The 23,891-nt window shown below is 41.1% G+C and overlaps 1 protein-coding gene across 2 annotated transcripts in view; it reads left to right on the plus strand.

Moving 5' to 3' along the window:
- tdp1 (tyrosyl-DNA phosphodiesterase 1) overlaps positions 1–23,891 on the plus strand; it is a 57,615-nt gene that overhangs the window by 6,034 nt on the left and 27,690 nt on the right. For both annotated transcript variants that reach the window (XM_024436851.1, XM_042329821.1), the window contains exons 6-14: positions 173–207; positions 3,856–3,948; positions 5,534–5,704; positions 5,880–5,958; positions 6,139–6,315; positions 13,048–13,096; positions 13,404–13,470; positions 16,168–16,275; positions 21,841–21,943. In XM_024436851.1, the coding sequence (XP_024292619.1) occupies positions 173–207; positions 3,856–3,948; positions 5,534–5,704; positions 5,880–5,958; positions 6,139–6,315; positions 13,048–13,096; positions 13,404–13,470; positions 16,168–16,275; positions 21,841–21,943 (882 nt within the window). The remainder of the gene's footprint in view (positions 1–172; positions 208–3,855; positions 3,949–5,533; positions 5,705–5,879; positions 5,959–6,138; positions 6,316–13,047; positions 13,097–13,403; positions 13,471–16,167; positions 16,276–21,840; positions 21,944–23,891) is intronic.

Raw genomic sequence — 23,891 nt, forward strand, 5'->3', positions numbered from 1 at the left:
TGACCTATTTTGAGGTATTATTTGAATCACAGTCTTCTGTAAAAGTTTTTTGAAGTAAAGTCATTTACCTAATCGCCAAAAAGCAGTCTGCTAGCCAGCCAACTGTAATATCCTAATGAGCCATCCGTGCCTCATCTGTGTTCATTTGGATCTTCTGTTTGTCTCCTAACAGGCCAAACTGGATATTGCTTTCGGAACACACCACACGTACGTGTTATTTTTCTCCCCTTGCACCATATATTATCCATGTACCTTTTTGTAATTTGATCGGGAGTTTTGAAGAATTGTCTCACTGAGTTGGATATGCTTATTTTCTACATCAAACGGTGGAGACGCATAAGGCCTGAGCGGAATATGGTTTCATAGGTAAATGTGTTCAGTTGGTCTCTGAAGAACGAGCTCACAGAGTCAGGACCAGGGTTCTCTTTGTTTTTCAATTCAAAGTGCTGTGGAGCTGGAGCCCAAACAAACGATGCTTTAGCTAAGTGTACCTTTTAATGCACATTAATGTTAACCCGAGAGGAAGGATCTGAAATTGAAGGCAGCGTGCAAAAGTCACCTATCATACCTCCACTCAACATGCAAGTGAGCCTGGATCAGTATTCTGTACTATCGCCTTTCCACTGCCATTATAACACTCAGTAACTACTCTAAATGTCAACTTGAGAACAAACTGGAAAGCCAGGTTGTCTGTTACATGAGATGATAACTGATTAGTGGGAAACTACTTTGTACACTACTTTCATCCGATCTGTCTGCGCAACACTGCTTAAGTCTTCATCTTAACTATTCTGTTTTATTCTAAGTGTTAAACAGGAGAGCTAGTCTCTGTTTCCATTGTTGCATACTTATACGTTTGATTTCTCCCTGCTCCCCTATCGCTGGGTTGAATGATTCTTATGGTTTATTCAGGTACTCGGAGACTGAGGTTGGATGCCTCGGGGGTGATCTCTCCCTTTTTTGAGAGATTTTTGTAGTGGGTAAATAAAATATTGATGCCTAGATAATCCTCGTCTAACACCCGTGTCTGCTCTGGTGGGTTGCACTTTGCTGCTCCGTGATTAGTTCGACCTCGGGCTGAAGACACACACGCACAGTTACTTACACAATATTAGGCACACACACACAGGCTACACCTACACAGAGAGGTACATACACACAGTCACAAACACAACAAGATGAGCAATCAGAGGAACGCTCTCCTCTCTCTTCTCGTCTCATTGAATCATGAAGAGGTTTTCCTCCAAGAGATTAATAGAAAGGATTTTTCAAATCCTCCTAACACAGGATCTCAATTTATTCTCCGTAGGAGTGTTTGACATTCATATATTTCTCTGCCTGGAGTTTCTAAAAGGCATCTAATGGTATATTTTTCAAACTTTGGAAAACACCAAACCAATGTCTGTGAAACTTAAGTGTTCGTTACCTTCAGCTCCTCCAGTTCAATAGAGTTTTAACACATTAAACTGCTGGTCATTTCCGTGCCAGAATGGCAAATAAGTTATCATACGTTTTATGCGCACCACCAACACAATGAATGGAAAAATAGATTCAAAGGAAATGGTCATTCGCTGAATGTGCAATATTAAAGGAGGGCTGTGATTGGGTTAAGGTCGATACAGAGCCTTCGGAAAGTATTCAGACCCCTTGAATTTTTCCAAATTTTGTTACTTTTCAGCCTTAATTCTAAAATGGATTAAATATAGTTTTTTTCCTCAGCAGCCTACACACAATACCCCATAATGACAATGCAAAAACAGGTTTTTATACATTTTTCCAAATGTTAAAAAAACAAAAATACCTTATTTACACTAGACACTTTGCTATGAGACTAGAAAAGCTCCGGTGCATCCTGTTTCCATTGATAATCCTTGATGTTTCTACAACTGGATTGGACTAGATTTGGAAAGGCTCACACTTGTCTATGTAAGTTCCCACATTTGACAGTGCATGTCAGAGCAAAAACCAAGCCTCGAGGTCGAAGGCCGTAGAGCTCCGAGACAGGATTGTGTCGAGGCACAGATCTTGGGAAGGGTACCAAAACATTTCTGTAGCATTGAAGATCCCCAAGAACACAGTGGCCTTCATCATTCTTAAATGGAAGAAGATTGGAAACACCTAGACCCTTCTTGGAGCTGGCCGCCTGGCCAAACTGAGCAATCAGGGGAGAAGGGCCTTGGTCAGGGAGGTGACCAAGAACCCGATGTGACTCTGACAGAGCTCTCGAGTACTCTGTGGAGATTGGAGAACGTTCCAGAAGGACAACATCTCTGCTTGAGAAACAAGATTGTCTGGTCTGACGAAACCACGATTGAACTCTTTGGCCTGAATGCCAAGCGTCACGTCTGGAGGAAACCTGGCACCATCCCTATGGTGAATCATGGCAGTGGCAGCATCATGCTGTTGGGATGTTCTTCAGCGGCAGGGACTGGGAGACAATTCAGGACCGAGGCAAAGATGAACATAGCAAAGTACAGAGAGATCCTTGTTGAAAACCTGCTCCAGAGCACTCAGGACCTCAGACTGGGGCGAAGGTTCACCTTCCAACAGGACAACGACCCTAAGCACACAGCCAAGACAACGCAGGAGTGGCTTCGGGACAAGTCTCTGAATGTGCTTTACTGGCCCAGCCACAGAGCCCGAACATGAACCTGATCTAACATCTCTGGAGAGACCTGAAAATAGCTGTGCAGCGAAGCTCCCCATCCAACCTGACAGAGCTTGAGAGGATCTGCAGAGAGGAATGGGAGAAACTCCCCAAAAACATGTGTGCCAAGCTTGCAGCATCATATCCAAGAAGACTCGGGCTTTTGTAGCTGCCAAAGGTGCTTCAACAAAGTACTGAGTAATTGTTCTGAATACTTATGTAAATGTGATATTTCAGTTATTTTTAATAAATTTGCAAAAATGTCAACCTGTTTTTGCTTTGTAATTATGGGGTATTGAGTGTAGATTGATGAGGGGGGGGAAACTATTTAATCAATTTTAGAATAAGGCTGTAACTTAACAAAATGTGGAAAAATCAAGGTGTCTGAATACTTTCCTGAATGCATTTGAATTCCAAATCATATGTATTAAGAGAGCCCACTCTGGAAATGAGATGTGCTTGTACAGTATATTGTTAAAAAGGGTACTTTTGAGAGATTTACGTTTATATTTTTAATTGTCTGTAAAGAAATGTTATTTTAAACACTACTCATATTTCAGAGCACACAGTGAGGTTTCAAATGACACCAAGACTGGCTTTGTAGCATCGACAGACTCATTGTTATGTAAGGCCAAAATGACGTTTTCTTAAACTTGAATCAATTGTTTCTCAATAATAATGTTGAATACAGACTTTGAAGGTATGCCAAACATTCTTCCTCCCAAGGACCTTTATTTATTTTATTTCAGGAAAATCCTAAACATCATAAATATCTTTGAGCCTTCCTGGTGTGAAATTGCTCTAGTAGCTAAAATGCACTTAGTGTTTATCTCCCTCAGAATACTGATGTGGTGGAATTATGTACTCTCTTCGTTCTATAAGGGCTATTACTTTGTATTAATGCTCCAGGATAGATTGTATGAATGACCCTGGAAAGGTATGGTAGATTCACCAGCTGAGGTTAGGTAAGATTTCAGGAGTTTGATAATACATGAGATACATTATACTAAACAGAGCAGTGAAGATGGTGTTGCATCTTAATCAGATTCACTAGATAAATACAGAATACAAATCTGCAAAGTCTCTTGAAGTTGAATGTTGTTGTGGTTCAGTTGTTGTATGTTGCCTGTGTGTTTGTATATGTATGGTGCATCTGCATGCTTGTTTGTGTCGTCAATTGACATGTGTCCTCCATCTTGTGTTGTCAGGAAGATGATGTTGCTGTGGTACGAGGAAGGCTTCAGAGTGGTCATCCTTACCTCCAACATGATCAGAGCAGACTGGTACCAGAAAACACAGGGGTGAGTCTCTGACAGTGGCCATGTTTGAAAACTACCATTTCTATAGACTGATTGCTATGCTAGGTGACAGTTTCGACACTCTCAGTTGAGATAAGGTGAACTTCATAATTCTATTGTTAATGATTAAGTTATTGATTTCCTGTTTTTGCCCAGGTTTCTTGCATTGCCGGAGAACCAGGTGCCTTTAAAGTTGTTAGTTTGTGGTTTAAATAACAACAACATTAGTCTCATATCTGAGTTGAATAGCTGTCATCGTGATGTCTATTCATTCCCACGTTAATAACACATTTTCTCTTGGTTTCCATGACAACTCACTCAGCAGGCTGAAATGAGGCGCATTTCATACCCAAATGGTAACGGGGCACGTTTTTCATTTTTTGGGGCCAAAACCTTTCATAGGAAGGAACCTGCACTGATTATTTTACAGAAACACATAGGCCTATTCAATATCTCTGCAGTTCATCTCTCTCTTACACAAACAGTAGAGATGTAATCATCCCATTTTTTTTTTATTCTGTCATTCAGGTGATTCCCTCAGATCATTTACTTTCTACTCCCCCTCTCCCTAACCCTTGAAACCAGCTCCATTAGAGAGACTAACAGAGAGAGCCGCATTTAAAGAACTATAGTTTGGCTTCTCCTTCGCCTAACTCCTCCCTTACTTAAATACGGTTTCTCACTCTCTCTTCTCTCCCTGTCACTCCACACACACACACAGAGAGACTCTCAAAATCACATTCCTTTTTTACTCTGTCTATATCTGATCATCATGTTGAAGTAGTTGTAGTTATATGTCTGGTTTTGGCATCTACCTAGAATGGCTTCCTGGTGTCTGGAATCCATATTGATGACCTCTGTCCTGTTCTATTTTGTAGCAGCCTGCCCTGTCATTGGGGTCACATCTAGGGATACACTGCTATGACATTTTTGGCCGATATCCGATATTTTCCTTGCCAAAAAACCCAATACCTATAACCGATATTTAAAACAATTAGCGGCCTTTTAAGCCTTTTTCTAGTACAGTTAAATAGTTGAAACACACACTGACCAAAAAGTTATTTTCTTGGCATTTACGTATGTCCTCAGACATTGTGGGCTAGGTTAGGAGTGCTGTGTTGCACGTGTAGAGCTGTATTTGTCGTGACATCTTTACGTCATTGACCTACGTTATATAGGTATGCACGTCAGCTTTGACATCGGCGTTAAACTACAGATCAGGCCGATGTTAGCAGTTTTTAGCTAAAATCGTCCGATTCTGATATGCTTACCGATATATCGTGCATCCCTAGTCATATCACACACGCATGGAATATCTGTCACCCCACCCTGGCTTTCAGCCTCTGTCATGCTGTGGATGATGACAGGAATATTATGCAGGGTGTGTTGATGTTGTGAGATTGTCTCGCTGTGTTTATTTTGTCTCGAATGATGAATGAAATACACGTCATTGATCCCCTGAGGGGAAATGCAGGCTCATGGGGATTCATCAGAACACTGATGACTAGGGGTTGTATTATTGTAATGTGTGCAGTAATATTTATCAGATGTTGTATTGTGTATCTTTCTGTGTGTGTGTGTGCCTCAGGTTGTGGATGAGTCCTCTGTATTTACGGTTACCCAAGGGGAGTCCAGAGACAGCGGGGGAGTCTCCCACCCTTTTCAAGCGGGACCTCCTGGAGTACCTGGGGGCCTATCGTGCCCCCGAAATCGCCGACTGGATTCAGAGGATCAGAGAGCATGACCTGTCTGAGACCAGGTGAGACGATGTTGAACGATGATCATGTTCAATTGGCACGACACAGCTGAAAACATTTGACACATATTAGGTACTACCGTGTCCATAATAACTCATTTTTTGGGGGGTTCCCACTTCATGCCAACTGAACTGGACCCATTTGAGATGTTGACAGCTCCTCCTCTCGTCTCCTCAGGGTGTATCTGATAGGTTCCACTCCAGGGAGGTACTTGGGCTCAGACATGGAGAGGTGGGGTCACCTGAGGTTGAGAAAAGTAAGAGTTCTTCTCTTGCTTCTATCTTGTACATTCTCAGATGAAGTAGTTGTGACATTTTCGAATGCTCTATATCGGGGTTGGATGGCTGCATTTTGTTTACGGGCTTTTGTTCCAGCCCACCACTAACCCGTGTTTTCCTCAGTTCTGACCCTGTCTCTGTGTCTCTCTCTTGTATAGCTGTTGCGCGACCACACACGGCCCATCCCCAACGAAGAGAAGTGGCCTGTCATTGGTCAGTTCTCCAGCATCGGCTCCATGGGGTTGGACAAGACCAAGTGGCTGGCAGGGGAGTTCCAGCGCACTCTGACCACCCTGGGCAAATCGTCTCTTCGCCCAGATCCCCCCATGCACTTGGTACGTTCTATAAAACAACCATATTGTACTAGTCCCCCTCTGTATATATTTAGTTGGTACGTTCCAAAAACCTGCCACTGTAACTCTATCGTCTCTAACTGGCCACCCTAGAGAGGGTGGCAATCAGCACCGGCCCTGAATACACAAGGGTTTGAAATTTGGTTAGTTATGTTAGTCACTCACAGTCACTCAACGACAGTGACTCAATTAGCCCATGTCAGCAAACATTTTTTAGATTGGTAAGTTAGTATAGCCAGCTATCTAAATCTTGTTGTAATTATGGCCAAATTATCAATCGGACACGCAGGGCACGTGCCCAGGGGCCCTGAACTCCAGGGGGCCCCCATTTTTTATTTTGTTACTCACTCACACTCAGATATCATCTTAACATGGTATAAGTCATGGAAAAATTTAGGAAATTAGCTTTTAAACTGCAAAAATATCTCTACCCCATGGCAAAATGTGTAGAATTGCATGATGTTAGTTATAAAGTTTCAGTGTTCTTTCTGCCCTTTGGCAAAATGTGTAGAATTACAGAATTTTAAACTGCAACATTTCCTCTCCTCTGTTAAAACCTCTTGCTCCTACTTGAGACGCAGACGTCCCATCTAGAGCTCTGGAAATGCAAATGCGCTACGCTAAACGCTAATAGTATTAGTTAAAACGCAAACGTTCATTAAAATACACATGCAGGGTATTGAATTAAAGCTACACTCGTTGTGAATCCAGGCACCAAGTCAGATTTTTAAAATGCTTTTTGGCGAAACCATGAGAAGCTATTATCTGATAGCATGTAACACCCCAAAAGACCTGCAGGGGATGTAAACAAAATAATTAGCATAGTCGGCGCTACACAAACCGCACAATAAAATATAAAACATTCATTACCTTTGACCATCTTCTTTGTTGGCACTCCTTGATGTCCCATAATCAATACTGGGTCTTTTTTTCGATTAAATCGGTCCATATATAGCCTAGATATCGATCTATGAAGACTGTGTGATAAACGGAAAAAAATAGCGTTTCATAACGTAACGTCATTTTTTTAAAGTAAAAAAGTCGACGATAAACTTTCACAAAACACTTCGAAATACTTTTGTAATGCAACTTTAGGTATTAGTACACGTTAATAAGCGATAAAATTCATCAGGAGGCGATGTAAATTCGATAGGTGGTCGTCTGGAAAAAATGTCCGGAAAAAACTCAACCAATACATCCAGTTGGAGGTCGGAGGGAATCGGTTCCCTTGGGTCGGTTCGACCAAGAATCAAATCCGAAGCAAATGAGAAGACTAGACATCCTGTGGAAGCTGTAGGTACTGCAACCTCGGCCTCATTTAATACGGTTCACCTTTAACAATTCCTGGGAGTGGCGCATGGATATTTTTTTCCGCTTTCAGTGATCAGATTTTCCTGCGCTTTTCGATGAAACAGACGCTCTGTTATAGTCACAGCCGTGATTTAACCAGTTTTAGAAACGTGAGAGTGTTTTCTATCCACACATACTAATCATATGCATATACTATATTCCTGGCATGAGTAGCAGGACGCCAAAATGTTGCGCGATTTTTAACAGAAGGTCGAAAAAGTAGGGGGTGGGCTTAAGCCACTCTTTTGCCAGCAATGTGCCCCCCCCAACCAAATATTGCTTCAGGCCCCCAAAAGGCTAGAGCTGGCCCTGGTTGCATTCAATGATTTATATATACACTAGATGACTGATATTGGGCACTGTTCCTTTCTTGTACTTTATTGATGAATTAAGGTCACTGATTAGTAAGGAATTCCCCTCACCTGGTTGTCTAGAGCTGTGTTTCGAATACCCATACAAACATACTGTATTCTACATACTTAATGAGTATATACAAATACATATACTATTAGTTCATTCAAGTATACTGTAAACGAACAGAATCCTTTCAGTTGAGCGTACTAGCGCTTCGCTTGTCTACCTGAAGTTGTTGCTGTTGCTATGCAACCTCTTGCTAGCTTGTTAGCATAACATATTACTAGCTACACATTTTACGACTTCGGGTGTGGTCTTAAATTCAATCTGGAGTGCCAGAGTGTTGTCAAATTGTCTGTTTGTAAATTCAGAGCTTTTCACTCTCTGAGCGTTCAGAGCGCACACTGGACGCTCTGGCCGAGGAGTAGGGTTGACTCGAGCGTTCTGACCTTAGCTTGGGTGCTTGACTGCCCTTCTAACTGGCTAACGTTTGCTAGCTTGCTAGCTATTTCCAGACACAAATGAGAGAGAACCTCACTGACCATTTTACTCACCCTTCCAGAGCTGATTAGGCTGTTTACATGTGTGGTGACTAACTTTGCTGCTGGCAACAATTGAATTAGGCTTTTTTGCTGACGTTTACTGACACCAGCCATATTCAACGAGGGTTGAGTGTTCATAAATTCAGCAGTTATTATTAGTACAATCAAACGAGAGTGCTCTGAAATCGGAGCAGATAGCCAAAGAGAATTGACACCCCTGCCATGCACAATGTTATCGCCCTCTAGCGGCCATTCAAAATATCGTACAAAACAAGTAGAGATCATGGGCTACAGAGTATCTCTGCTGTCCTCAAAACTGCATAATTATAAACTGTTTTGCATTTTATCCTCATCCTCCTCTCTTATTAGGCCTAGGATACTATATGTGTTGCACATTGCTAGAATAATATGGCAATAGGCCTAAGCCAACAACACATTTCTTTCATAAGCTTTCCTCAGCTGTTGCCTAAGTTTTTTTTAAATTTTGACTCCTCATCAGATTTTTCTATCTTAGTATTGTTTGCTCAATTTCACTTCTTGTGGCCTAAAATATTTGTCATTCAAAACGAATCTGTGAATGAGAATAGCATAGACTCCGATTTTCATAATTATTATTCTTAAAAGCTGCAGCTTTCGGACATTAAACACTTTTTATTCGAATAATTTGGAAAATACTTTCATTTGTCTTATGTTTTATGACATTTCAGTTAGTAGGTTTAGGCTTTTGGCCGTCTGGATCGCCATGTCAAGGAAGGATATTTTTTCTGGCCTTGTATGTATAATTCCTGTCCTATAATGCTTTGCTCAGCTGTAATGTTTGTTCAAATTTCTCATTTGATTTTTTTTTTTATCTTGCTGTTCTCTCTCAATATTACCTCAGGCCTCCCATGTTTTGGGGTTATTCAAAAACGACTTAACTTTCTGAGATAGCCTAAAACTCTGTTAGATTCATTTGTTTGATCATGAAATAGCACGGCAGGAGATATCTAGCCTACATTAAACTGAAAATGGCTTAATAGGCCATGTCATGTTCATATAAAATGGAGAGAAAATAAAGTCCCTTGCTTTGTGTAAATACAACATATTTATTAAAATGGGCTATAGAAAATAGGAATATAGGCAATTTACACAATGTCAGCCATACACTGCCCTGCTGTGCACTGCGTCAGCACCGCTGCATAATCCAATTCTCGTCAGAGTAATTGCTTGATTATTTTGTTATTTAATTTAAAAAACTGACATCTAAAGCCCTGCCATGTCAGCTATTTTTCCCCCGATTGGTACGGTAGTCTAGCGGCTAGCTGTCTAACATTGTAGTAAGCATGGTCGAATTACCGCCTGGGGGGTAGGCCCATTGATCATCAGATATCATATTAAAAACTGCAAACATTTCTCAATGTGTAGAATTGCAGGAAATTATCTTTAATACTGTACATTTTTCTCTCCGCCCTATGGCAAAATTAGTAGAAGTGTTTGCGTGGGTATGGATGTGGGTACGCAGACCCACAAGCCACCGCGGCCGCTCATGAAGAGTTCCGATTCATCAAAGTTGCCCATCCCTGCCTTAATATATACTTTTAAATTATATTATGTAAGTTAAATATAAAACATTTTACTTAAAGTATTATTTTGAGATTACTAATGTTACTGTCCCCACTACAACAACCAAAATACTTTAAAAACATGTAATTTTGTCCTTGAAACATTTGAATTGAGATACTGTAGAATTCTATTCATTCCTATAGAGGACTGCTCCTACTGGGGAGTGACAAAATGGCTTCAAAGCGTCTCAATGGCCAATACATAGCGTCAGCAATCCAGTCTTTATCTACTTCATTGGTAGCATTACAGTGCTTTAAAACCACACATGCAAATATTATTAAAGGTACTGTATCCATTCAAGACTCTTGTTCCTTAGTTAAAAGAACAGCATTGTGTAGAAGAGCACTCAACACACCGTTAATTCTTAGGGATTCTTATATTTTCAATTTTCGCCTAAAATGACATAGCACATCTAACTGCCTGTAGCTCAGGCCCTGAAGCAAGGATATGCATATTTTTGAAAGGAAACACTTTGAAGTTTGTGGAAATGTGAACTGAATGTAAGAGAATATAACACATTAGATCTGGTAGAAGAAAATACAAAGAAAAACAAACGTGAGAGGATGACAATGCATCTAATTAGGAAGTGTTCTTTTATCATAGAGTAATGAATTTGCACCTGTGTGTGTGTCTCCTCTTATCTTCATATCCTGTCTTCTCTTTCTGTCCTCTCTCTCTCTCTCTCTTCATCTCTCCCTTCTACCGTAGTTTCCGGGTAGACAGTGTTTCAGAATTTGCAGGCAGTGCAGAAAATTTTGGCTTTGGAAAAAGTAAATGCAAAACATTATTGAATTCAAACGATCTGTTTACAGGGCCACAACAATTTGCAACTGTTTTTGTCGTTCAGAAATGGTCCGATACAACAAATGTCACCGCAAAAAAGAAAACATTCTGACTACACCTCCAAAGGCATTTGATTAAGTTCACCATGGCTATATCCTTTAGATACTGTCTTGGCCTAATTCCAATATTTCCAAAGTATACGGCAAATAAAGGCGTTATTGTTACCGTAAAAGGTGAATGATGCATGTTTTAATGGTGGCGTTATAATGCTCGTTACCCTACGCACCGTTTTACGACATGTCTGATTTATAACAGGAGACGTGTATGTATGGCACGCACCAAGTTTATGAATCAAGATCTTTTTGTGGTGCGCAGTCTTTTCAGTAATGGTACATGTAGAAATTTAGTGTAAAATGAATGCAACCGTTTTTAAATGATGCTCCTGGACTTTAACTCGGGGGGGGTCCCCGCTGGTTTCATTAAAACTAGCATTGAGACGAGGTGTGTGTGTGTGTTAGAGAGGCCTGGGTGGAATCATTTGGATGTGTGGTTTTTGGTGTGCGTGTGCTGTATGTCTGTCTCTTTGTTTGTGCTAGCTCGGGCACAATTTGTGTGTGTGCGTTCAGCCTGCGTGTATGTGTGTGTGAGGACATTTCCCCTGTTGTCCAACCCACCACATTACCTGACAGAAATATATCCTCTTATTTCATCTCTATTCTACATATTGTTGCTTACTAGTTATTATGCGAAGCACAAGAGTCCCAGTCTTCTAAACACAATAACGGAAATAACTGAAATGATCATGTAGAAACATTACCATTGTGTTATCAGGGTATGTTCAGTTTTATAATATTGCTGTATACAGTGCCTTCAGAAAGTATTCACACCCCCTGACTTTTTCCACATTTTGTTGTGTTAAAGCCTGAATTTTAAATTGACAGTAGACAATTAAGATCACAGTTAGGCCTCTTTAGTGTCTAGTAAAAACCATAGAATTCACAGGAGCATAAGAAAATCAAAAACAGCAAATTAAAAACGTCGACAGGTCAGGGAATCAGTCTCAAGATCATTCATCAGTGATTTAAAAATACCAATCGGGACAAGGTCTTCCAGTTTAAAAGTATTTTGTAAGGCGCACCACGACGATGGCGCAGAGTACATAAAAGCCCTTTTACCAAATTCAGTTCGCACATTTGGAACAGTTAGCAGGATAAAGTCCAGCGAACAAAGAGAGTACTCACCACATTTCTGAACAAAAAAAATGCCCAAATAAAATAAAAGTAGATGTCCTAACCTACTTGCCAAAACTATAGTTTGTTAACAAGAAATTTGTGGAGTGCTTGAAAAACGAGTTTTAATGACTCCAACCTAAGTGTATGTGAACTTCCGACTTTGTGTGTGTGTGTGAAATTATATATATTTCTTCCACTTTAACAGAGTATTTTGTGTAGGTCGTAGAAAAAAAAAGACAAATCCATTTTAATCCCACTTTGTAACACAACAAAATGTGGAGAAGGTCAAGTGGTGTGAATACTTTCTGAGGGCTCTATGTTATATCACTTCCCTGCATCAGTTCAATAAAAATGTCTTCCTGTGGATTTTTAGAGAATTTGTCCCTTTGATGGACTGTGTCCCATTGATTAGTGTTCCTTATGGATCTTTCAGCAAATGTCAGCTGAAAGTCATGGCTCCACACTGAATCTCACCCCCTGTGACTGTTTCTGACAGACGGATAGACAGAGACATTTGGCCGTGTAAGAATAGGCCTAGATAGACAGACCTAGCTCAACCTTGCCTGTTTATTCCCTAGTGTGTGTACGTGCGTGGGAATGCAACCTCCTATATGTGTGTGTGTGACTCAGTCTCTAACTGTGAGGTTTGTTGTGAAGAGAGACCCCCCCCCAACAGGCTGTATTCATCTGGTCATACAGTCTGCTCTATGTCGGGTGCTCATTAGTGAAGCTCAAAACATGGCTGCTTTCCTGGTGGATGAGGAGGTTGTGGTCTGATTTTGATTTACATGTGTGTTCCCCAGCCAGGTATTTGATACATGGTGTGTCAACATGTGTTCCATCTTCCGCAGATCTACCCGTCAGTGGACGATGTGAGGACCAGTCTGGAGGGGTATCCAGGTAAAGATTCAGCCACATTCCGGCCTGGCAACACTGACTCACTTTCTCCTGTTCCTCTCCTCTTGTCTCAAAGTCCAAGCTTACAGTGGTGCTGTGAGTAAGCATTACTGTAGTTATCAGAAACCAGGTGCAGACAGGATTGTGGTCTTATGACATTGTTATGAATGCTATATGAAGGTTTCACGAAGGCTTTAATGTAGTATTGTAGTGCTTGACAGCATCATGGAAGATTTCTGATGTTATTCTGAAAGCTCTATGACATTGTTACGAAGGTTACACTGAACTAACAGTGTAATTGTCGTTCCAGCCGGTGGCTCTCTACCCTACAGCATCCAGACTGCTCAGAAACAAATCTGGCTCCACAGCTACTTCCAGTAAGTCGAACTCCTCTACTCTGCCCAACACTATTACCACAGATAGAACAAGGAGCCAGATGTTTCACCGGGTGTACAGTACCAGTCAAATGTTTGGACAGACCTACTCATTCAAGGGTTTTTCATTATTTTGACTATTTTCTACAATTCATCAAAACTATGAAATAACACACATGGAATCATGTAGTAACCAAAAAAAGTAGCCACCCTTTGCCTTGATGACAGCTTTGCACATTCTTGCCATTCTTTCAACCAGCTTCATGAGGAATGCTTATGCTGCGCATTACTTGCCTGCTTTTCCTTCTCTTCGGTCCAACTCATCCCAAACCATCTCAATTGGGTTGAGGTCGGGCGATTGTGAAGGCCAGGTCATCTGATGCAGCACCATCACTCTCCTTCTTGGTCAAATAGCCCTTACACAGCCTGGAGGTGTATTTCGGGTCCTGGTGACAAACAAATGATAGTCCCACTAATCGCAAACCAGAATGCGTATCGCTGCAGAATGCTGTGGTAGCCAGGCTGGTTAAGTGTGCCTTGAATTCTAAATAAATCACTGACAGTGTCACCAGCAAAGCACCATTACACCACCACCTCCATGCTTCACGGTGGGAACCACATGTGCAGAGATAATCCGTTCACCTACTCTGCGTCTCATAAAGACACGGCAGACCCAGCATCTCAGACATACCGTAAACGTCGTTTTTAAAACTGTGTCAATCACTCAATATTGAGAGTTTAAATAAATGTCATACCCCCAGAAAACTAAGACCATCCTCATTTCAATTAACAGCAGCCTACTTATTTTCAAAATTGTATTTTTCCCACTACTGCATTTTGAAATGTTTGCACAAATGTTTGCTCACTCATCAGCGCAGCCAGCCCCGGCGAAACGGGCACTGTCATGGGCAGAGCAGGCACTTTCATGGCAGAAATCAATACACTTTAATTTAGCGATACTGTTTGACCATGTTGACCATTGTCAATTATGGTTTTAGCCGGCCAAAAAATAAGACGTTTTTTGAGTGAGTTGACCAGCTAGACTTTGAGACTCTCACAGACGCGACCAATTACAACTTGAATTGCACAGCCAAGTCAAAAGGGTTGCAAAATGCGACTAAATGGTCGCAGTCTGGAACCCTGGTGTAAGCTGATACTACAGCATGTTCAGAAAGTATTCACACCCCTGGACTTTTTCCACATTTTGTTGTTTTACAGCCTGAATTAAGAGATTAAATTACCCCATGGTTATGTTTTTAGAAATGTTTCCCGGTTTTATATAAATAAATAAAAAATGTCTAAAGCTGAGTTGTCTCTAAATATTCAACCCCTTTGTTATGGCAAGCTTAAATAATTTCAGGAGTAAAAATGTGTTTAACAAGTCACATAATTAATAGCATGGACTCACTCTGTGTGCAATAATAGTGTTAAACATGATTTTTTTATAACTACATCTCTGTACCCTACACATACAATTATCTGAAAGGGCCCTCAGTTGAGCTGGGAATTTCAAACACAGATTCAACCACAAAGACCAGGAAGGTTTTCCCGTCCATTTTAAAATAGCAGACTTTGAATATCCCTTTGAGCATGGTGAAGTTCTTAATTACACTTTGGATGGTGTGTCAATATACCCAGTCGCTACAAAGACAGGCATCCTTCCTAACTCAGTTGAGAGAGGAAGGAAACCGCTCAGGGATTTCACCATGAGTCCAATGGGGACTTTAAAACACTTTAACGGCTGTGATAGGAGAACTGAGTATGGGAGGTTAGTGTTGTGGGGTAACTACAATGTTACCCCACATTGTACTCCACAATACTAACCTAATTGAGAGTGAAACGCAAAAAAAGCCTGTGCAGAATAAAAATATATATTTTAAATGCATCCGTTTTGCAACAAGGCACTAAAGTCATATTTCAAAAATATTTGTCCTGATTACAAAGTGTTATGTTTAAGGCATATCCCATGCAACACGTTACGGAGTACCACTCTCCATATTTTCAAGCGTAGTGGTGGCTGCATCATGTTATGGGTATGTTTGTAATTGTTGAGTACTGGGGAGCTTTTCAGGATAAAAAATAAACTAAATGGATCGAAGCAAAGGCAAACGTTTAGAGGAAAACCTGGTTGTCTGCTTTCTACCAGACACTGGGAGATGAATTCACCTTTCCGCAGGACAATAATCAAAAACACAAGGCCAAATCTACACTGATTTGCTTACCAAGAAGTCAGTGAATGTTCATGATTGGCCTAGTTACAGTTTTGACTTAAATTTACTTTAAAATCTATGACAAAACCTGAAAATGGTTGTCTCGCAATGATCAACAACCAATTTCACAGAGCTTGAAGACTTTTGAAAATAATAATGGGCAAATGTTGCACATTCCAGTTGTGGAAAGCTCTTCGAGACTTACCCAGAAAGACTCACAGCTGTAATCACTGCTGAAGGTGCTTGTACAAAGTATTGACTCGGGTGTGTGAATACTTATGTACATTTGATATTTCTGTTTCATTCTCAATAAATTAGGATCCATTTCTAAAAACATGTTTTTACTTTGTTATTGTGTGTAGATGGGTGAGATTTGTATTTATTTAATCCATTTTGAATTTAGGCTTTAACTCAACAAAATGTGGAATAAGTCACGGTATACTTCGACCCACAGCAAATGATGTACTTACGTTTTTTTTTGTGTGTCTAGTCGCTGGCAAGCTGAGACGACGGGGAGGAGTCACGCCATGCCACACATCAAGACCTACATGAGGGCTTCGCCAGACTTCACACAACTAGCCTGGTTCCTTGTCACAAGGTTAGAGGCCTGCTTTTGCACGTGTGTGTATGTGAAACGTCTCAAGAGTCCACAATATGACTTCAAACTCAAGACAGACAGGCAGTTGCCTAGGAACACCCCTTACCAGCTGAACGGGGAACAACTTGTGTCTTAGTCACGGTGCTATTGTTTAACCAGACACACACACACACACTCTTTAAACGGATGCCCAGTTAAGAGCATTGTTTCCCCAAAAGGCTGTTGGTGTTTTGGGGATGACCCTGATGTTTTCACCATGAAAAGGCAGGAAACACCTTGAAGGAAAATGGCTAACGTCAACACCTCATCATGGTTGTTGATTTTTTTTTAAACTTCATGATCAGCACCACCACTCGCTCACTCTGTTTTTATTTGTCAGTTATTTATGATCACACCTCTCTGATCCTTCTCCTGAAAAACTCCTCTCCCTCTCAGATCTGCCAATAGAGTCTAGCAGTCTAGAGAGGAGTGGTCTGTTTATGTATTCTGCTATCTGCACTTAACTCCCCATGTACTGATAGCACCATTACAAATAAGCCAGTATATTTACCCATCATACTCTGTCTGTGGTACCTTATCGCTATAGGCCATAGTTCCCTGTCATTTTAGACCTGGTTGCCTAGCAGCTAAATGGTAACCATACTCTGTGATTCTTCACGAAGTAGATCAAAAATGACAATGATTTTAGGGAATTTCACAACATTTAATCCATAGAAGGGTTCTCTGGGGGAAGGATTGTTGACATATATTTGACATTTGTATCTTTGAGCATAATTGAGAAATAATGTTTTGAAGTTGTAGCATTTGTAACCTTTTGGCCGTACCCAGGCCTCCTTTAAGACTCCACAAAGCTTTACCGCTTCCTCTTTTAATATGACTAGTATTTTGATTTCAATTACAATTTTCTTTAAAAAATTATATATAAAAATATAAACATGAATATAGAAAATATAAGCGCAAGAAGTCTGAATGCTCTGACTTCTGCGGAGGCAGCATCGCAGTAAATGCTGTACGGCCATGCAGAGCATGCAAATCACCAACCGAGTGTGACCATTTTCACATTCACATTCTGTGAGTAATTCTTACAAATTGGATTATAAATCTAAAAGTAGCAGAGATTCCATTCTGGATCTTTGATATGCACATAGAATATATTATGTTCAACAAAATGTTGACAAATTAGCCAAGTCAGAAAAAATATATTTTCAATATTTATAACTTAATGTAAGAAAATTGTTAATCTAAATACTACTGATAGCATGTAGTGAAGCTTAATGTTACACCCATTTTTGCTTTGTGGGACGTTCCACGAAATGGGTGCCTTTTGTGTCCCTTTTCATAATTTAAGTAGAAATGATCCACCAATATTTAAATCTAAAAGCTTGTTATATTAAATGAAGTGTACTTTAATATAAATCACATGGAGACTTCAATAAACCTAATTCCCCCCCCCCCCTACAAACTTAATCCAAAAATGTATCAAAGTTTCACCATCATTGTAAAGGCCTTGTTATTTTGCTCTTTTGCTCCTTAATTTCTGAAGATTTTTATTGACATTTTTCTGATTAGTAAAGCATTTTACGTCTGTCCCTCATTTTAAGGCCAACCCTGTTATGCAGACAATTTACCCATTTATAATAATCAGTTAAATGATTCACAGCAGATGACAACATTTGGGTCATCTGAACAGCATGGTGGGAATGGAAGTAACTTCTCTCTATTTATAGTTGTTTTATCATCTTTGGCTGAGGTGGTTGAGCTTAACACGTCAACCCTGTTTGGAGAACTTTCATTTGATTACACTTTCATTATGTGTGGAACATATGTATAATTACTATTTTTATGAACACCATGCGGTCACATGCTATTCAGCATATGAGGACTAATGGCCGGGCTTCACCTAAAACCTCAACCCTGTTATCGTCAGCCCTGTCAGTTTGACACAAGGGATACTTGATCAATTAGAAAATGTTGGATTTATCTCAAACATGATTTTAAATAATATACTAAACAAAAATATAAACGCAACATGCTAAAATTTTAACTATTTTACAGAGTTACAGTTTCATGATTAACTACTCATGGTATGATTGTGATAACATACAGTAACTCTAGTCCTTTTGTCCATCCGACCTAGAATACCTCACAATCAAATGCCGATCATATTACCTCCCAAGAGAATTCTCTTCGGTTATAGTCACAGTCGTGTATATTCCCCCTCAAGCCAATACCACGACGGACCTCAAAGAACTACATTGGACTTCATGCAAACTGGAAACCACTGGTTATTGTGGCATTTATTGTAAGCTGGGTATTTTAACAAGGCAAATCTGAGAAAAACGCTACCGAAGTTCTACCAACACATTGACTGTTTTATTCGTGCTAGGAAAACATTGGATCACTGCTACTCAACTTTTCAAAATGCCTATAAAGCCCTCCCTTCGGCAAATCTGATCACGACTCCATTTTGCTCCTCCATTCCTATAGGCAGTAACTCAAACAGAAAGTACCTGTGCTAAGGTCTACTCCACATTGGTCTGACCAATCGGAATCCATGCTTCAAGATTGTTTTGATCACGCGCATTGGGATATGTTCCGGGTAGCCTCTGAGAATAACATCGACGAATACACAGATACGGGGATGGGGTTCATCAGTCACCGTATCCGTGGATAGATGGCAGCATTCGCGCAAAACGTCAAAAACGGCTCAGACACAAGACATGTGGCAGGGTCTACAGACAATCACGGACTACAAAGGGAAAACCAGCCACGTTGTGGACACCGACGTCTTGCTTCCGGACAAGCTAAACACCTTCTTCGCCGGCTTTGAGGATAACACAGTGCCACCGACACCCAGACGGCATCCCTAGCCGCGTCCTCAGATGATGAACAGTCAAGCTGCCTGGAATGTTTACGGACATATTCAATCTCTCCCTATCTGCGTCTGCTGTCTCCACTTGCTTCAAGATGTCCATCATTCCTGTACCCAAGAAAGCAAAGGTAACTGAACTAAATGACTATTGCCCCGTAGCACTCACTTCTGTCATCATGAAGTGCTTTGAGGCTAGTTAAGGATCATGTCACATCTACCTGACCTGACACCCTAGACCCACTTCAATTTGCCTACCGCCGTAATAGCTCCACAGACGATGCAATAGCCATCGCACTGCACACCGCCCTATCTGGACAAGAGTAATATGTAAGAATGCAGTTCATTGACTATAGCTCAGCATTCAACACCATAGTACCCTCCAAGCTCATCATTAAGCGTGGGGCCCTGGGTCTGAACCCCGCCCTGTGCAACTGGGTCCTGGACCTCCTGACAGGCCGCCCACTGGTTGGGAAGGTAGAAAACAACACCTCCACTTCGCTGCTCCTCAACCCAGGGCCCCCACAAGGGTGCATGCTCAGCCCCCTCCTGTATTCCCTGTTCACCCATGACTGCGTGGCCACGCACGCCTCCAACACAATCATCAAGTTTGCAGGTGGCACAACAGTAGTAGGCCTGATTATCAACAATGACACGAGAGCCTACAGGGAGGAGGTGAGGGCCCTGGTAGAATTACTTCTCACTCAATGTCGTCAAAACAAAGGAGCTCATCGTGGACTTCAGGAAACTGCAGAGGGGGCAGGCCCCTATTCACATCGACGGGACTGCAGTGGAGGAGGTAGAAAGCTTCAAGTTCCTCTGCGAACACATCAATGATCCCACCCACACAGTGTGCTGAAGAGGTGCAACAGCGGCTTCCACCCGGTTAGGTAACCCTGCACGTTAGAAGCTGCTGCCGTATATACATAGAACTGTAATCACTGGCCACTTTAATCATGTTTACATACTGTTTTACTCATCTCATATTTATATACTGTATTCTAATCTACTGTATTTTAGTCAATGCCACTCCGACATTGCTAATGTTTATTTATTATATATTTGTTAATGCCATTATTTTACTTTTAGATTAGTGCGTATTGTTGTGAACTGTTAGATATTACTGTACTGTTGGAGCTAGGAACAGATGCATTTCTCTACACCCGCAATAACATCTGCTAAATATGTGTATGTGACCAATAAATTGTGATTTGATATAAGGAAATCAGTCAATTGAAATAAATAATTAGGCCCTAAGCTATGCATTTCACATGACTGGGCAGGGGCACAGCCATGGGTGGGCCTGGGAGGGCATAGGCCCACCCACTTGGGAGAATGGCCCACCCACTGGGGATGAAGGCCCAGCCAATCAGAATTTGTTTTTTTCCCCACTAAAGGGCTTTATTGCAGACAGAAATACTCCTCAATTTCATCAGCTGTCCGGGTGTCTGTTCTCAGACGATCCCGCAGGTGAAGACGCCAGAAGTGGAGTTCCTGGGCTGGTGTTGTTACAGGTGGTGTGTGGCTAGTTGGGCGTACTGCCAAATTCTCTAAAACGGTGTTGGAGAGGTGGCTTATAGCAAAGAAATTAACATATAATTCTCTGGCAACAGCTCTGGTGGACATTCCTGTGGTCAGCATGCCAATTGCTAATCTGTGACATTGTGTTGTGTGACAAAACTGCACGTTTAAGAGTGGCCTTTTATTGTCGCCAGCACAAGGTGTACCTGTGTATTGATCATGCTGTTTAATCAGTTTCTTGATGTGCCACACAATGACAATTACAACAATACTGAATGATCACTTATTTTAACTTAATATAATACATCAATAAAATCAATTTGGCCTCAAATAAATAATGAAACCTTTCCAATTTGGTTTAAATAATGCAAAAACAAAGTGTTGGAGAAGAAAGTAAAAGTGCAATATGTGCCATGTAAGAAGGCTAACGTTTAAGTTCCTTGCTCAGAACATGAGAACATATGAAAGCTGGTGGTTCCTTTTAACATGAGTCTTCAATATTCCCAGGTAAGAAGTTCTAGGTTGTATTTATTATAAGAATTGTAGGACTATTTCTCTCTATTCCATTTGTATTTCATATACCTTTGACTATTGAATGTTCTAATAGGCACTTTAGTATTGCCAGTGTAACAGTATAGCTTCTGTGTATTGATTTTAAGAAAGGCATTGATGTTCATGGTTAGGTACACATTGGAGCAACGATACAGACCCCATCAATTATATGCAACGCAGGACATGCTAGATAAACTAGTAATATCATCAACCATGTGTAGTTAACTAGTGATTATGATTGATTGATTGTTTTTTACAAGGTAAGTTTAATGCTAGCTAGCAACTTACCTTGGCTTACTGCATTCATGTAACAGGCAGTCTCCTCGTGGAGTGCAATGAGAGGCAGGTGGTTAGAGCGTTGGACTATTTAACTAAGATTTGGGTCAATACTTGGCTTTGGTGATGTAATTGCAACAGGGTTTCCCATTAAGGGGATATTTTACTTCTGGTGTCAATTAGCCAATGTGTTGTATGTGAAGACGACCCACTGATCTTTCAATACGTTGGGACTACGTCAACTAATCATTTTGTGCGACGTGGGGGGAAAAATGCATGTATGTCGTAGTTGTTGTCATATTCTCCAATCTACTTTCAATATTATGTGTGTGTTCTCCTGTCCCCAGTGCTAATTTGTCCAAAGCAGCGTGGGGGGCTCTGGAGAAGAACAACACGCAGGTGATGGTCCGGTCATACGAACTGGGAGTCCTCTATGTGCCCTCTGCCTTCGTAAGTGACACACACTCGCACACACACATTGATGTCCAAGGGAGATGTGCTTTCGAGTTATGCCCATGGATCATAAATTAGGATACTAGATTCTAGGGCTCGGTAAACATACTCCATTTATGTACATGTAATAATGAATGTCTCTCCACTATCCTCCATATGTAGACAGAGGGGGCTTCCAACACACCACACACACACATACAATGTAATTTGTCCCTTGCCTTAGAATTACCTCAACAGTTGCTAAGCAACATGATGGTTGTGGAGGTGACACTGGTTGAGAGGGCCAGAGCTTCAACCTGACCAGAACAAAGCGCCTAGCCCCCACTATTGGAAGACTTCCTGGTTTTCCCCTAGAAAGAAATGAAAGCATTTATGAAAGAATATAGCTAGTCATCACAACTTTCTGACATTCAGGGACACCATTGAGAGTAACACCTCAGACCTCAGATGTGACTCGAGTAGGGACAGTCGCACAAAGACTTCTTGCTTGAAAAGACAAGTTTGTGTATTTTTCTATTTAAAAGAACGAGGTCCGTTTAATTAGATGCTAGGCAGGTTAGTGTAACCATGACATCCTTCACTTGGCGCTGTGTTCTTCTCTTTATTTTTTCTCCCTTGGTCTTTGTGACTATTCTGTTCGTCTTTCTCCCGATGAGGTCGTTCTGTTCTCTGGGACAAAAGCCGACTGTCCCTGTCCTTGATTTGATGTAGCATCAGTACAGCACAACTTGTGTGGGTTTGAGGGTGTCTGTCTGTCTGCCTGCCTGCCTGTTTGTCTTCACGGGTGGATGGACAGAATGGAGAGAGCTTTTTTTTTTAGGGGTAGATCAGCTTTAATATGGCAGCTAGATTGTAGCTTCCATCAATGTTACTGTCTGCAGTTTGCGCTGCTCTGTGAAGGGAGTAGTTCACAGCGTTGTACGAGATCTTCCGTTTCTTTCTTTCCATTTCTCGCATGGAATAGCCTTCAATTCTCAGAAATGTCTTGGTTTCTGGCCATTTTGAGCCTGTAATCGAACCCACAAATGCTGATGCTCCAGATACTCAACTAGTCTAAAGAAGGACAGTTTTATTGCTTCTTTAATGAGGAGAACAGTTTTCAGCTGTTCTAACATAATTGCAAAAGGGTTTTCTAATGATCAATTAGCCTTTTAAAATGATAAACTTGGATTAGCTAACACAGCGTGCTATTGGAGCACAGGAGTGATGGTTGCTGATAATGGCCTCTGTACGCCTATGTAGATATTCCATTAAAAATCAGCCGTTTCCAGCTACACTAGTCATTTACAACATTAACAATGTCTACACTGTATTTATGATCTATTTTATTTTAATGGACAAAGAGATGTGCTTTTCTTTAAAAAACCAGGACATTCCTAAGTGACCCCAAACCTTTGAACGGTAGTGTGTGTCTGTGTGTGTATATAAACTTAGCAAAAAAGAAATGTCCTCTCAATGTCAACTGTGTTTATTTTCAGCAAACTTAACATGTGTAAATATTTGTATGAACATAAGATTCAACAACTGAGACATAAACTGAACAAGTTCCACAGACATGTGACTAACATAATTGGAATAATATGTCCCTGAACAAAGGGGGGGCAAAATCAAAAGTAACAGTATGGTGTGGCCACCAGCTGCATTAAGTACTGCAGTGCATCTCCTCCTCGTGGACTGCACCAGATTTGCCAGTTCTTGCTGTGAGATGTTACCCCACTCTTCCACCAAGGCACCTGCAGGTTCCCGGACATTTCTGGGGGGAATGGCCCTTGCCGTCACCCTCCGATCCAACGGGTCCCAGACGTGCTCAATAGGATTGAGATCTGGGCTCTACGCTGGCCATGGCAGAACACTGACATTCCTGTCTTACAGGAAATCACGCACAAAACGAGTAGTACGGCTGGTGGCGTTGTCATGCTGGAGGGTCATGTCAGGATGAGCCTGC

This window comes from Oncorhynchus tshawytscha, linkage group LG11 (genome assembly GCF_018296145.1).
Source record: "Oncorhynchus tshawytscha isolate Ot180627B linkage group LG11, Otsh_v2.0, whole genome shotgun sequence".
Taxonomy (NCBI): domain Eukaryota; kingdom Metazoa; phylum Chordata; class Actinopteri; order Salmoniformes; family Salmonidae; genus Oncorhynchus; species Oncorhynchus tshawytscha.